The 17,886-nt window shown below is 25.5% G+C and overlaps 1 protein-coding gene across 1 annotated transcript; it reads right to left on the reverse strand.

The window, feature by feature from the left end:
- Positions 1 to 12,679: 12,679 nt before the first annotated feature.
- LOC113558786 (probable cyclin-dependent serine/threonine-protein kinase DDB_G0292550) lies at positions 12,680 to 16,336 on the reverse strand. The gene is made up of 2 exons (XM_026964326.1): positions 16,207 to 16,336; positions 12,680 to 15,647 (listed from the first exon to the last, which is right to left on the reverse strand). Exons 1-2 carry the CDS (start codon positions 16,246 to 16,248, stop codon positions 12,783 to 12,785), a joined length of 2,907 nt encoding a protein of 968 aa, XP_026820127.1. The 5' UTR covers positions 16,249 to 16,336; the 3' UTR covers positions 12,680 to 12,782.
- Between the last annotated feature and the right edge of the window lie 1,550 nt (positions 16,337 to 17,886).

Consider the following 17,886-nt stretch of genomic DNA (forward strand, 5'->3'; position numbering starts at 1 on the left):
ACCCAGAATGGAGACTATATTTTGGTATTTATTATTTAACTTGTATTATGTTTATTTTTTCTAGAAATATGATCAAATTAACTTAGGAATTGTTTATAGGTCAATTACTAAATAGTTAGGGTTTCGAATAATTTTTTAAAATTCAATTTAATTTAAAATATTTTACGAAAAACAGTTTTTTTTTTTGATTATTAAAGTTAAGTTAAAGTTTCAGAGATAAATAATTATGTTGTCTGATTAAACTTTTCATAAAACATATTACGCACCCCCAGAACAAGACTGCCACAACTCAAAATTCATCAATTTTTAGTTATGACTAAAATCTTGAATAGAGAAAAATAAGTTCTATAAAATATTAAAATGCAAGAATGCCACATTCAATATCATTTTTTATTTAGCCACTATAGAAATGTGTCAGTATTGAATTATTTAAATTTTAGCTAATTTTCAATGCAAGAAAGCCATATTTACTTTATGGCAGTATACTTATTTTAGTTTATCCAAATTATAACTGAAGTCAAAATTCAAGACTGTTTTATTTCGACTTGTGGCGTTCTTGCACTGAATAAAAACTAATTATCGTGTGATATGTTGAGTGCAAAACAGCAACATTTAGAGTTGTGGCAGTCTTGTATTTTATAATTTGTGATAGTACAGTCACAATACTGCTATATTTTAATAAGTGGCTATCTAAAAATCAATTTCTGTATGCAATACAGTCACATCTCAATATATGTCAGTCTTGCATTTATTTAAAAAATTATGAATGGTCACAAGTCTAAATGTTTGGGTTTAAGAGTGAATTTCAAATGAAAATTAATATTATAAAGTATGATTACAAGTATTTAAGTGTTTAATTTCAAATGCATAAGTAAAAAATTCATTAAAACATCTTAGGTCAAAACTTCAAATCGAATTTTCTCAAAAATATACATTTTGAGACGTTGAATATTAAATTGATGGTGTATTGATAGATATTTGAAAACTTACTAGAAATAAACTCTTTTTTTACGATTAGTGTATTGTTCTATTATAAAAAATTTGGTTATATAGGTAATAGGTATCACTGGATCTAAGTCTTTACCATTATTAAGTATCTCATTGATGAATAAATACTTATTTAAGTTTCTTCTATTATATTTTGAACGTTTCAAAGAAAATATGATATAAAAATTCTGACACAACAACTCGTAAAATTTATGAAAGTTAGGAATTTTTATAGTTAAAAATGTTCATAATTTTATACTTAATACAAAGTTCCTCGTAAGTAGTTCTTACTAAAACTCAAAAATCTTAAAAATATAGTAAACATTTTTTTTTTTCATAGACATTATGTTCAAATTTAATACGATTTTAGTCATAGGTATTATTATTTTTGGAGAATTTTAAACTTTTATGTATATTATTTTATTGTACCCAATGGCATTTTCTAAATTTTTGGATTAATTATAAGCTATTTCATATTATATTGATATGGGTGTAAACATATCCTATGCCATTCTTCGAAAAGTCGGTATTAACTTAAAAATTAACAATGATAATAATATATCATATAAATATGTTATTAATTAATAATATAATAAATGCAATTTTTTCTGAAAAATTAGTATGATATATAGTAAATTAAATTACTTTATACATTATAGAATATAGAGTATAATAATAATAATATTATAATAAAGTATATATTATATTATAATATTAAATATTTATAACAATATATTCTTAGTAATAATTAATTAGACTGACAAATTAAGTATAGAATCATTTATCGTATGTAATATTGTAAGTATTATTTACCATTAAATACAAATTTAACATATGAATTATAATAATATATTATAATAGTGACCTACTCAGAGACGAAGTATACTCAAAACAGTCAAAACCTACTGTACACAGAGTGTTACCGCTACTTGCCCGCTTTTTTAATTGTCTTGTAGTTTTCGACAAAAATGTAGTTACATAACCAGGAAGTAATTTAATCTTCTCCAATCTAGACAAATTCGAGCTCTATACTTAAAATAAGGTCAAATTCGATAATTGTCCAAACTAAAAATAATAATACATTGATTAATCTCAGTCTCACGAAAATTAAAAAAACAGTTATCTATTTGTATAAGCTACATATTACATTATATTTTATATAAAAATTGATGCTACAAACGCTTTATTATAATAGTTCATATTACGTAGAAATCTCATGTATCCATTTATTAAAATAAGTGGTACTGTTTAGGGAGATTTAAGTTGAACACGTAAGTTTTGTTGATATATACTTTTGAACACATCAAATATCTAAATCCACACCATATTTCCTCAAATATATGTAGACAAAAGTGTATACAAATGCCATTTATTTATTTTATATACGTATGCACAAATGGTGGTAAAACTGATGAAAAATATGAACATGTATAATATTTTATAAATTAGGCTATTAAAAATGCATAACATTTGTTAAAAAAAAATTAAATATTCTTTTTAAAATATTTAAATTTTTAAATTTATATAAAAATAATCAAAGAAATTTAATTTGGTACTTAAATAATTTATTAAACCTACAGTAGTAAATGTTAGATAGAATACACGAAAAGTAGTAAGAATTGAATAAAATATAATTGTGATATTGAATTTTTGCAATAGGTAATAAAAAAAATATATACAATTCTGTATAATTGTATAATTAATTAGAAAAAGTTATGAATTGGTTTACTACGGTAATGGTTTAGTGCATCAATTGTATATTACACAAGACTAGACTAGAGTATATATATTTATAAATTATAAAAAATAAAAAGACTTTTGATTAAGGTATAATATTGTTTCAAAATAATTAACGTTTTATCAAATTTTCAGTGGCGGTTTTGGGGGTGAGGCAAGTGAGGCGCCGCCTCATCTAAAATTTTGTGGTAAATATAAAATAATACTCAAAATGTGAACTTCTTGGTTCACTAATAGAACATATTTCGTTAATAATTTTTAACGTATTTATGACTTTGTTTGAGAAAAAATGCTTCTTCGTTTCACTTTAATTTGAATTATTATTTATTATTTTATTGTACCTATCATTCCGTGTATATTATCAAAAATATCGATAAGCCGATAAGAAATGCACGAAACAATTAGTACGTAAACGTCGTAAACGAACGACGGTATTTCAGCGTATTTCAAATAACGTCAGAGAGGCACCGTTTTACGCCGCCTCTGATTTTGTACTTGTGTACACAAATTACACACACAACGCGTATGTACGCGAATGCACGCGACTGGTTAATTAAGTAGAACTACGCGTGCGCAATAATCATAGTGAGGCACGTTTTGTCATCGCCTCTGCGTACTGAAAATAGATTTACTATTATAGTCAGTGTCAACCCGCAGCCACGGCTAATGGTACTGCGGCAGTGCGGCACGTTCAACAAAAAAATAAACAATCAATTGTTATTGTTGTAATACATATGTGTATGTCACTATATATAATTAAAATTATATTATATTATAGCAATTTTTATATTTTTGAATTCCGTTCTTACTGTTTAATTTTTGTTATGATAGTGGGGGGAGGGGGGGGTTATACATAATTCGCCTCACTAAAAAAATACAACCAAAACCGCCACTGCAAATTTTACAATGTGTAGCTTCGACAAATACATGTTAATTAATTTATCAAATTCTAAAGGTAAAAAGGATGCGAGTATTAAATAAAAATAAAGATAGGTAGATTTATCTATTTATCATAGTGATAATATTTGAAATAGTAACCTTGAGCATTTGACATCTCAGTATTCGTGTAATATTATAGATTACTGACCTTTACTTTGATAATTTGTATACGTGCATTAGTCGAGCATACACGACTATATTTTTATATGAAATTTGATTTCAAAATATAAACAATTATATTGCTAATACAGTAAATATTCAAGATTACAGTAATAAATAAAAAAATGTAGGAATCCAAAATTGTTAACATTCGGCATTCCATATTTCTATACGAGTCTTTCAACTAGTTCAACATTTAATTGTTTATACTATTTATAAGAATGCCTTATGTCCCGAAACAGTGTAACCTAGTTAAAATTATTAAGTCTTAAATTTATTTTAAAACTGAATTATACGCTTATTTTAATTCAATTATAATTGTGATTGTAATTTCATATACAACGAGTACAGTAGTCAAGGATTATTTATATAAAAATGCAGTGTCTAATAAAGTAATCATACTAATAGGTGCCTTTATATTTCAAAAACAAAAATGATGTAGAAACCATGTATGATCTTACAAATGACTCTTTAGCTCAATTCATTAAAAATTACTATGTTATTATTTGGTATTAATAGCTTTTATGTATTTATTTTAATATATTATATTGAAAGTTTTCTCTGTAGGTTTTTTTTTTAAAATATCATACCTTTGTGTATAGTCCGTATTATTTATTACTGCACTCAGGATTTAAAATTAAATAATAATAATGATAATGAGTGATGATTAATGGATCTGACTAAGATTTGTAGTCAAATACTTTATTCAAATTATTTATGTTTGTATAAGAGCTGTTTATTTTACTTTATTTACAAAATAGGGAAATATATATGTAAGATAAATAATTTTTAGATTGAAACTATTGTTTTAAATATTATACAATTTATTTATACAAACGCGTTAAACTAAAATAAAAAAAAGTTTATAATCATACTTAATTAAATTTTTAAATAAAACACAACATTTTTAGTTTTGAAGATTTTCAAATATATAGCTATATGTATTGGTATTTATTATTTATATATTTTGTATCATTTTAGATCAAAAAAATTATTTAATCAATTAATATTGTAATTAGAAAAATATTATACCATATGCTATTAGTAAGTTATAGCTGTTATTAACCTTTAAGTCAGTATACTGATGTACCATTACTATCATTGAATAGTATGAATAGGTATAAATAGCATGAAATTACTCATAAGTATTTTGAAAAAATATTGTGTATACCTACGTAAGTAAATAATATACGTAATAATGAAATAAGTCCTCTAAGAATACTATTTTTCAAATTGCATAAAAATAATAAAATAAATTGTTTTTATTTGTTGAAATATGAATACCTATCCAATTGTGTTGAAATTTGAATTTGAAATATCTACGAGAAAAATTATGCAATTTGTCTTTAAATTGTTATAACTTATATTGAATGTTATATTAGAATTTTCAACATTTTTGACAGCCTTATTTTTTTTTATGAAGACTAAAGACTAAAGAAAAACTAAAAAAAAAATCAAAAATGTATAGCACTCATAAAGAGCTTAGAATTAGTCTAAATATTTTGAAAATGTAATTGTGTATAGAAAATTATATTTTAAGTGGAATTTTTTAAATTTCTAAAATTAATTATTTTTGAGTTAAAACAACTAAAGAATCTTATATTCATTTTTTTCTGTAAATTTATAAATTATAAATTTATTTTCAAATTTTTATGACTGTTGAATTTCATATGAATTTTAAATTTAAAAGCTTAAAAAAAACTAGAACTATTTATTTTTAATATTTTTCATTTATTATGAAAAAATACAAAAATATAAATAAATCAAAACACATATCATATTAAAACCAATACGTCCAATGCTCCACTCTAAAATAAGATTTATTAAAATTATGTAAGTAGATATAATAAGTATAAATATAAATATAATATATAATTTGAATATATATTTTTTTATGACATAATTAAAAAACATTTTTCAAATCATTAAAAAGTATGAACACAAAGCAATTAAAATACTTTTATGTTTGACTTTAAATTATTATTGACCACAAAAAAGTTTATTGTAATTAAATATATCCTCTAGAGTAATAATTTAACATATTGTCTGTATTAAGTGTAATTATCGAATGATTAAACGCCTTTTAGTTTCTACGTGCCCACCATGCCAATAATGTTTAATGTCAAAAATAACATAATATTGTATTCAAATTTTATAAATAATTATTAATGTTTTATCAATTATTTTTATTACAAATAACGAGTTTGATGATGTATATAAATTTTTTACTGTAGCTCATTCATTTTATTTGTAGAATGTCATCTACCTATAAATGTGATTATATAACATTTACATTTATACCTACTACCTACGTCATCGTATAGCATAATGCCGGATTGCTAATATAGTACTATTATGCTACTATAGCAAAAAACAACAATATGAAATGATTTAGTAATAGGCAATCCTAAGTTGTTATTACTATTATCATACATTATACATATTTTTGCTTAATAGTTATTTGTTCCATTAACAAATTGGAATGAAACAAAAACTAAGGAAGTACCTATAGTAACTATAAGTTACTAATAATTAGATAATATTACTATTGTATAATATTGATTTTTATGGCTCACTTATACATTATTTAATTTTTAGCAGTCTTTGGTCGATGAACTATTTTTTTTTCACAATTGTATAATATAATTATATTTAATAATAATAATTTTATAATTGTATTCCTATTGATAGTCGATCGTGAAAAAATTAAATAAATATTTTCCTAAACATCCGATAGATATTAAAAATATCCTATGGTTTAATCAATGAAATTATAAAATACTAGACATTATTATTACAAATAATTTTGTATTAATGTAAATAAAATATAATAATATTATTATGGAACTTGTTAACGTATTTTTTTTCTACTAAGTACAAATCATAAAAAATTATACCATATCATGATTGTTGTGGGAAATTAAAGTATATAAAGTAATCTTAGTATCACACGAAGGAGCCAATTTATTTTTATACTTTATAATCTATACTCCAGAAATCAGAAGTATTACTTCTATAAGTTCTATAGACTATAGACTTTAATATACACAATATATCGATATACACAACATATAGAATATATAGACATATAGTTCTATACTTATGTAGTAAACCTGCAATACAACTTTATGGGTGGGCCCATACAATGCATATTATCTACACGTTGCGTCGTATTGGTACGGCAGTTTATAAGTAGGTATATTGAATAAGTACTTATTGATTTGTTTTTTGAAAATTTTATCCCTGTGCATAAAATATTGGATTGTATTTAGTAAACATTTTTTACGCCATATAACTAAAATAGTTTGTTTTAACTATAATATTTCTACTTAAAATTATTAAGTTAATATTTTTTTTCACTGTAGGATAAAAATAACATAATTTGAATTCTATTACTTAAAAGTAGATAGATACTTATCATTTATTATTTAAATATTAAATACTCAGAAATAAGTCACATTAACATTAACGTCTAAGAAGAATTTTGATCAAAGATATACTTGACCATCGATTATTAGATTTTAATTATTCAGGTAGACAGTCGTATTAATGTCAATGCACAATTTTAATCGAAACATACTAAGTCGATTTTTAAATACGAATAACTAAAAATAAATTACAAAACTTTATGGTATAACTATTAACTTATACTAAAAATCGGTCTGACAATTGTCTTTGGTCCTACGGCCTACAGCCATACCTTATACTGTGTATAGTAAATACATACATAATGATTTTTAATTTATCAGTGAATAAAAAAAAAAAATTAATTAAAAAAAAAGTTTTCCTACAAGATTAAAATATTTAATGATAAAAATAAAATAACGATGTATGCCCATAGACGATAATAAGTCTCTGCGATCACTTTATGTTTAATATGTTTATATTCTATGATATGGAAGCAGTCGAACAAACAGAGATGATTTATGATTTTACAAAACATGAATTTTGTATTTAAATTATTAAATTTATAATTTTAAGAATTTGTACTTACCACTTACTCAATGAGAAACCATTTGTAAATAAAAACATATTTCCTAATATTATAATTTATGATAATAATTTGTGATCACTGATCACGTGCACATGTTTATCAGAATAAATTATTTGGCTATTATAAACAATTCCAGAAAATATTATTATTATAATATATTTTACTATATTATTTAATTTATTTATTTTATTATATATATATACACACACAATTTACATATATAGGTAGTTACTGGTATGCAAATGCAATTCATAATGACGTGCAAATGCAAATACTTACAAGTTTATATAACGAGCGTACAGACGTTCTAATTCTTGCAGTGAATAATAGAAATACTTGTACAATAAGGGTGACTGATGTGTCCCGTTCGTCGTATTGGAAGTGATGCGAGGCTTACGTACATGCAAAACTTGTTTCGCCGGAATTTCGTTGCACTGCACAACATTTTGTGCATTCGCGAATTGTATGTTCGAGATTCATCGTCGAGAATTGAACGGCGCAATAATGAATAATGGACGTAGAGAAAATGGTCGGTGGCCACAGTTTTCCATTAAAACTGACTTGCGGATAATATCATATACATATAATTTTCAACTATTTAGTAGTTTGCGGTTATGAATGTATAGGAACTTGTTCGATTCTATCGTTGGTTACGACATGGCCTCAGTGGAACATTGCCTGGAGACTCACAGTTCACAATACACCATGAAAACGTCAATCGTGTAGATTTCTGACCAAAAATAATTTTAAAATTTATGATAATTTTTTAGTATGGGCAAGTTATGTAAATAATCGTTTTGATGATAAATTGAATGTGATAACGAGTTTACCATAACGTGACTGAAGTTTGATTTCCACTACATTTGTTTATGTATGTGTATTTTAGGTTCATAAAAATACATTTCTGTGATTGGTTGGTATATGTATAGTGAGTTTTTTGTGAACCACAGTGTTTATATATTCTTATACCACACGATAAGCCATATTACCAAGTTGCTTGATGTAGTACAACAACTTTACACGGTCGTTTAATATTGATGACAAAATATTTATAATTTATTAAATATTGATATCGGTTGTATAACAATAATATAGTTACAACACTATTTTACCCGTACTATACTAACGCCAATCAATATGAAACGTGTATTCAAGGTGAACGAGAAATAATTATAAGCGCGTTCAACCGAACGTATTAAGTAAAAACACATTACCTAGAAAAATAGACTTTTTGATATTTCCTTTTAAAAACTGTGGTATCCGCTTACTAATTGAAAGATTCAGCCAATCACAGTGCCAAAATTTATTTATTTTGGAAACCATGGTATACGTTATCAGTGTATCACTGAAGTCGCCTTGAAGGATGTATGATGTGGTACAAATTCATCCACGACCTCGACCACAGTTTAAAATTTGACGACCGCTGTTCCCATTGTATAGGCTTACACCGTTTGCGCTATAGGTACTATAAATTATAATAATTATGTACTCAAAAGCGGTATAGGTACATTGATATTTTCTGCCGTTTACCTGCAGTTTTGACAAAAAACAATCGTTTTCTCCGCGACCTCCGTCAGCTCGAGTCGCCCAATTCTCGAGTGCTTAAAATCTTACCTTTATAGAAATGAGATCGATACATAGGTAATAACATGAAAGCAGTATTACCGCCGCTATGTTGTGTGAAAGTTTATACAATCACCTGCCCCTTTTCTCTGCATCTGCCGTACAGTTCGATTATCAAACGAATAGTTTTTGCAAGTACATAATATGTGCAATGCGACAAAATTTCAACGGAACGATTCTGGTACGTATGGTTATTGATTTAAATATAGTATTTATAATCAATAAAATATTACATTTGTAATTAAATAAGGCAAGTAACACAGTAAAATATGACGAACTTTACCCACCAGCAAATAAGTTAAACATGAATGTTCTGTAAATGTAACTATTTTTTTGTCATTCGTTGATAGTTTTAACTTATTCTCGAGAAAATTTGTATGTAGAAAAAATAAGTAAGTATAGGTAAATTGTGTTTTAGAAACTAAAAGACATTAATACTTAATAATTGTCTAATTTATTAAAAATAAAAAATAATTATTTATTTGGTCAGAAATCAGAACACAGTTTTAATATTCTTAAAATAATAATATATAAGTAAAAAATTATGCCAAATGATTATGATAAAAATAATAATTAATAATAATAATATTTTGATACCATCTCAGTAATGACACTGAGGTATACATGTTATATACCTATTTTACGTTGTTTTATTATTACTAAAATATCCTAGATCACTATAACCTGAATGTGAATTATATATTGTATTCAGTTACAAATGTATGTAATACGTGTTTGCCGCTTGGTGTCTATACAAATCCGTTTTTTAGTGTCATTTACACACATACAACAAAACAACATGCGTAGTATATATTTTTTAGTGCATACAACATTTTAATACGTATGCGTGTACTATTCTATGCTCATAATGAATGCTCGCATTGATTTGTGTCAATATTTTTTTTATTAAAATGGATAAAGAAAAAAGTAAAAACCCAAACTAATCGAGTAAATAACGGTTTTCCACACATTCTGCAAATACGATGTATACCGATATGTATAGCAGGATTTTTGGACCCATTTATACGTTTGCCAATTATTATTGCCATGTTTATTCGGTGGTTGAGTTACTCCGGCAACAGCTAGAGTTACTGTTTGAATGCTGTTTATTCGTCACACATTCGTCTTGAAGACAAATATTAATTTTCTCAGCTAAACACACCCCCTTCCCTTTTGTGTATTGAGTTCATTCCCGAGAAAAAACATGAAACTATTCACTTTAAAGTCCTATACACAAAACATACATCAATCCATATATATGTACATATATAACTATCTTAGGACCTATAGTATATTTTGTAAATATATTTATTCTGTCTAAATAGGAACTATCAAATTATTGTGTAATTGAATTTTTAATAAACATTAAACAACATAATATACCATTATAAATCTAAAACTTTTAATTTATATAAATAGCACGAAAAACCGAGTTATTTTCACATAACTGATCATGCTTAAATATATTAATATAAATATTTGGTGAAAATGTTAAATATCGTAGATTATTTATTTTTGAACTATACAATAAAAATAACAAAATAAATTTTATCTGAATACGTAAATATTCCCGTTTTAGAAATGTATTTTTTTAAATTATTCTTGATTATTTTTAAGAATACTAATAGTGTTTTTATATTCTGACTGGAGTGAAATATCTACATAATATGCTATATATTTATCTGTTTTAAAATTATGTGTGTTTTTTGCGTTTGAAAATAATTTTTCTACTAGAAAAAGTGTTTCGACTTTGAAGGATATTTCTGGTAGAAAATTAAATTCGGTTGGTACTTTTAGAAAGTTAGGTTATTCTTAGTCCATTTATGATAATCAGATAAAAAAAATTTGAACATTTTTTAAAATTTGAATATTATAATTAACTGTGGTTACCAAAAGTTTGACCGTTTTCGCTCAAAATCGTTTTTCATCATGTACAATGATTGATCATTGAATTAAAATTTAACACACATCCACTATAAATTTATAACAACATACTCAATAATGAGGTACACTCAACATGTACTATAATATGTTAAAGTGGTTACTTACTTGATAGTTTTTATACTTTTCACGCCTCTACGTATCTACTAGATGATAATAAACCGATTTGATACTAGAAATCACCCGCAAAGTTAAAAATGTATACATTTTTACTCCAAAGGTGATAACTGTTAATTGACATACAAAAAAAAAAAATCATAAATAATTGTAAACCAATATATTTATAAAATCTAAAAGTGATGAAAATAAGATTCATTAATAAATAAATAATACAATTGTGGAACTCAAGATGGTAAATAACTAATAGTATGACCAAGGTTAAAATGATAAAACCCAGTTACAAATAAGACGTGAAGCTGATTGAGCAGGACACAGATATTAGAGTCTTAGCTATATGAATAGGGAAATATTGCATGGTATATAATATGTTTTTCAGTTTAGTCTTGAATGCTGGCAACTACAAAGAAGACAAATAAGTAAAACTAATATATTTTTCGCTCCGCTTAGGATCTAAAATTCAATTGAAAATTATAATGTTTTATTATTTATTTTAAACTATTTTTTGTATTACGCATAGATAACAGTTAGTCGTCGTTGTATACTTTTGAGCTTTGTTAAGTAGGTAACATATGCAATTATTCAAAGCTCAAACAGATATTATATGATTTATATTATAACAATAATATTTAATATTTACACATTAAATATTAAATAAATGTTATTTTTATTGTTTTTACTTCAAATTACTAATACCTTTATAAATTATTTAACACCGTTAATTAGCGATTCCTAATCAAATCGCTTTCGTGTCACCATCTTTCCAAGTTAAATCAAATCATATAAATCTGACAAAGATGGATATAGTTGTCCTAACCCGGGGGAGGGGTTGTGAGTTATCAACTAAAAAAAGGTCATCATCTATTTCAAAAAAAAACTTTGTTGAAATATATTATACTTTTGTTTAGTGTAAATTGTAGAAGTATTAAATATAAGTATCATTATGAATTATAATCGCTAAATTAAAAAACAATATACAAGTTATGAGTATTAGTGTATTTATTTAAATGAACATAAATAAATTGATAATATTAAATAAAATTATGTAGTACCCATATTCAATATTAATCATAACATTCTAATAATTCATATTTGTAAATAACAGTTATAATTAGCTGTTTATTTATTGGTTTGTATAATCTTAAACTGTGCTTGGAATTTTTATTTTTTGTTATTCATGTCAAACAATTTATAGTTTTTTTTTTTTTTTTTTTTATCAATAATCATTAATAAAATCCATTGTAATACTATTATCATTTTTTATTCGTTTGAATAATTTTGAATATTATGTATTGTTACCATCAACTTCAGGTGAAACTGATACAATATGAACAATATGCCTATCTGGACTACTATTATCATCTATATTTGTTATTGTTTTGATTGTTTTCTTAAACTCTATAATCGGACCGCTATTATACGTACTCATGGATCTTGAATTAACTGCGTCCATTTGATTGAACCCAGAGCCTTCGATATCACTGTCTTGTTGTATTTGAGATGAAATAGTGTTTAAGTTTATTTGGTTTTCTTTTCCAGGCTGATTATTCATAAACTCAGGAGTAGTTAAATCCATTTTAGAAAAATCAAAAAGATTATCTTTATTAAATGAATATGGATATGGGAACTGCGATGGAAGAGACGGTAGTGATGGTCGTTGATCAAAATCAAAGTATTTTTGATAGTCACCGTCATAAAATTGTTTAGAATCAAATAGATTAGCTTTTTGACCTAGACCTTTACCAAAACCTGGACCTTTACAGGGACCGTGACCTTTACCGGGACCGTGACCTTTGCCAGGACCGGGGCCTCTATTGGGACCAGGACCTCTACCGAGACCAGGACCTTCACGGGGATCGGGACCGGGACCTTTGTCGGGATAAGGACCTTTACCCGGACCAGGTCCTAGATCTAAATCTGGTGGTCCAAAATATTGTTCATGCTTAAAATCTGGCTTATTTAGTGAACCCATATTTGTTATTTGGTATGTTAAATAATTATTTGGAACATCAATATTGGGTAATTGATGATCGTCAATTTGTTGACTTCTAGTTTCCCCTTGTCTATTTAAGACTGTTGTTACACCTGATTGCCCATCATTAAATAATTTATCTGGTCGCTGTCCTGATATCATTTTAAAAATTAAATTTTGTGATGGTTCACGCTCCATGAATGGAGGTAGTAATGATGGTAATCCAATGAAGTCACCATTATTTTTCATTTGTTGATTATTCATAGAATTACTTGAATAATGACTCTCTGGTCCAAGGTGTTCTTCTGAAATACCACTTTGATTACTTTCACTGCTATCTCTTTTATTTAACTTTTGTCCTTTTCTACAATGACACGACATTTTTGCATCTATAAATTTTTCATCTGATGCACTATCTGTAGATGATAAAGACTTGCTTTGTCCTTCAACATAACCATTTGATGAATAATATTGAGAACTTCCTCCATTTAAAGACTTGCTTTGTCCTTTAACATAACCATTTGATGAATAATATCGAGAACTTCCTCCATTTCTTGTTTTTGATGATCTTGTTTTTTTATAATTACGATCATTTTTAACTTTTCTTTGTCCATTTCTTTTTCTATTTCCATATGATTTATTTTTTGACTTACCGCCTTTATATTTTTTGTTACTACCTTTTTTCTTTCTTTTTTTTTTCATGCCTTTTCCATTACTATACTCAGGTATAAGAACATATTTATTATCCAACATATTGGAAGAAATTAAATTACCATTGTACTCATTTTCAGAAATACCAAAAGAGTTGCCATTGTAATTATTATGAAGATTATTACCATAACCTTTCTGATAACCATAATTATAACTAAAATCATCGTCGTTATCATTACCATTATTACTCGAAGATATGATATAATTTGAATTTATGTCATTATTTAGGTTAGAAATTCCATCGTTAATATCAAAATTTATCTTGTTATCATTTAAATTATCAAGTTTAATTCCATCAGCCGCTCTTTCATTTTTTATTATTGTTGTTTTGGTTTGTACAAATGAGTCTGGATTCTGAGAAATTCCAATTTCAGATACTGAATTTCCAAGGACATTAAATTTGTTTAAACGGGTTTGTTCTCTCCTGGATGGGGTTCCTTGATTAAATGCATTATTATTAGAATTATCCCTGTCAATATTTGTAGTAGTTAGTGTATCATACCCTAAAGGGTTTGTCAATGATGATGCAATATTGATTGGAGATGTTTCTGTATTAAATTCTAAAGTAGATTTATCTAAATCACTACGATTATCGTTGTCATCTATACTATGTTCTTTTATTATTGTAGTTTTTGTGCGTCTGTAGGAACCCGCTGGTGTACGAGATATTCGTTTTGATGTATTTATACCATTCCCATCAATTACATCTTCTGTCATTGAAATTTTTTTTATTTTACTATTTCCTTCCATTGAATTCGATTGTAAGAAACCTGAACTTGCAGTTCCGTCATTATAATTAGAGTTTTTAGAACTCATTGTAGATATGATATGATTTGAAGGTAATCCGTCTAAACTATATTTTCTACTAAAAGATTCGTTTAATTCATTTGACGGACTTCCACTTGTAGTTGTTTTTGTTACTGTAGTATGTATTATATTTTTTATATTACCTTGTAGATCAGAATTTTGTTGTGAAGGCATAACTGACAAATCAATATTTTCCATGTTATCCATTTGAGATAAAGTTTGAGACTTTGACATTGAATTAACGATTCCGTTTTCTTTCATTTTATTTTTACTGTACATATCATTCATTGAAAAATCGGTTTCTGGGGAATTATTTCCATCATTATTAGATTTTTTTATTATCGTTTTTTTTATTACTTTTGTAAAAGTAGCTGGCACATTAGATTGTTGGATGGTAGGAATCGTGTTAGTAAATATTTCATTATTTGCCTCTTGATTTGTATGAGATGTTGTTGCGTATTTAGTCATTGTATCTCCATTATGTTGAACTAATTCAACACTATGAATAACTTTGTCATTAGTTGATAAAGGACCCACTAAATCATGTAAATCATCTAAGTGATCTAAATGATCATCTAAGTGATCAACTAACTGATCAGAGAATGGTTCATGATCAATGTCACTGTCGCCTTCACATAGTGTCAATAAGTTTGATGATAGCTATTTAGAAAATAAGTTTAGATATTGTTAATCATTGATTAAATAAATTATTGTTCTAAATAATTATTTAAAATCTTAAAAGAGTTTATAAAAATTTTAATTTTAAATGTTCTATTTATTTAAAAATTAAATGTATTTACTATATTTTGTTATGTATTAAAAAATTATTTAAATGACAAATATTATATTGTATAGTGTATTTTCAAAATTACCTCATCACTATCACGAAATTGGCAAAATAAATAATAATTATAAAAATATTAATATTTATTTGTTATAAATAATAATTTTCACAAAATTACCTAGCTTGAATAAATGAATTTTTAACTGCCATAGAAGCTAATAATAGGTTAAATAATCCAAAAACTACATATCATATTCTAGTTAATTTACTCTATGTTCGTCAAAAAATTTTTATTAATTAAGTATAATTACTGAAATTGAACGCGTAATTAGACATTTTATAAATTTATCACAAATATACCTTACTTTACTCAGTTTATTCAAAAGGTATTATAATACAAAGATATAAATTATATATAAGAATTTATTAACTTACCACTATCGCCGTAATTAAATATAGGTTAGTTCTAATTTTCATTATAGAGTTGTTGTAATTATAAACTGAAACTGTTTGAAAATGTGGTATTTCGGTATGTTATATTGTTTAATAACTGATTCATATAATTTGTTAATGTCAACGAGTCAACGTATGTCAAATATGACGTGCGTGTTTCATTAATTGACAAACAAATGATTGAATAAATAAATGACTTTATTAAGTCAATACTATTGACACACTTGAATGATAGTTTTAATTACCGAATAGGCAGTTAAATGTGTATATACCTATCCTTTTTTGGTAGATTCAAAATCCATATCATAACATATGATTGAACTATATCATTTGTAGCTTAACCAAATTTATTTATGGTTATTAATACCGTACTAATAGTTGCACAATATTTGTTAAACACGTATGGGTACTAGGTGCAAAATGAATTAAATAACAGAATTAGTAACATTACGTTTTAAACATTAAACGGCACGGAAAACATATTTTTAAAAGCATAATTTTATATTAGTTGGCAAAACATATTAAATCATTTAGTAAATTTAAAAAAAAATAGTATATAATATTCTAATTCCATATTTTGAACAATATTAGGATATGTCAACAAATTTAAACACTTTTTTGTGGTTTTATAAATTGTACTTTTTACAAATATGAAGTATTTAAAAACACGAATAACATATTATTCAATAAATTATTATTTAAAGTTTTTTTAATAAATTTAATTCTTGACTGTTTTTTATAGTAGGCTTGTATCCGTGTTAAAGTACAATTTGAAGTGCATTACATTATTTTACTTTATATGAAATAACTTTACCCGCTCTCCCTTGTTATATGATTGTATTGTATAAATAACGTTGTGATAAAAAAATATGTGACATATTTTTAATTAATGATTGTTCCTGTGAACATTTTTCATTACATACAAAATGGTTGGATTTAAAAAAAATAATAAAAAAATCGATATTTTATTTTACATAGATAATACATTTATAATGATTAATTCTAATACTTGTTCAAAAAAAAAAAAATTACTGCAACGTTAATTACATACATTTGCTACATTTGTATAAGAATACTTGATTTTAATTATTAAAAATGCAACCAAAATGCTCTTTTTTATCCCCATGATTTTGTTTGTTTTATCAATATACAACATCAACATTAATAGTATATACTATATACTATAGATATCTGATTGTAGTAGTTATAACGATTACGACTTATGAAACCGATAATTACAACAATTACTTGATGTAGACATTTTTGTTATAACTAAACGTTTTAACATTTTAAACCATCTTATAAGCGTTTCTATTATAGATTTTATAAATATATGAAATAAAGTATCCGATAGATCAATATCGCTGAGTAAATGTAAATTATAATGCATATTCGCATGATAATATCCATATTATTTCAATTTATTGCTTATATATATATCATAGACCACAGGATTGAAGATGATAAGAGAGCCTTACACATTTTCTTATGTTCCTTACACATGGTAAATAATTGCCATTATATTTAATAATCTTTTTTTTTTTCGTAAAATAACATCTTCATTCATCATTGTAATATACTACAATAAGTACAATCATTTAAAATCTAATAAAAAAAGCACTAAGCCTCCTCCCTGTTTACCGTTAAATTATAAGGCAATAG

Source organism: Rhopalosiphum maidis, chromosome 4 (assembly GCF_003676215.2).
Source record: "Rhopalosiphum maidis isolate BTI-1 chromosome 4, ASM367621v3, whole genome shotgun sequence".
Taxonomy (NCBI): Eukaryota; Metazoa; Arthropoda; class Insecta; order Hemiptera; family Aphididae; genus Rhopalosiphum; species Rhopalosiphum maidis.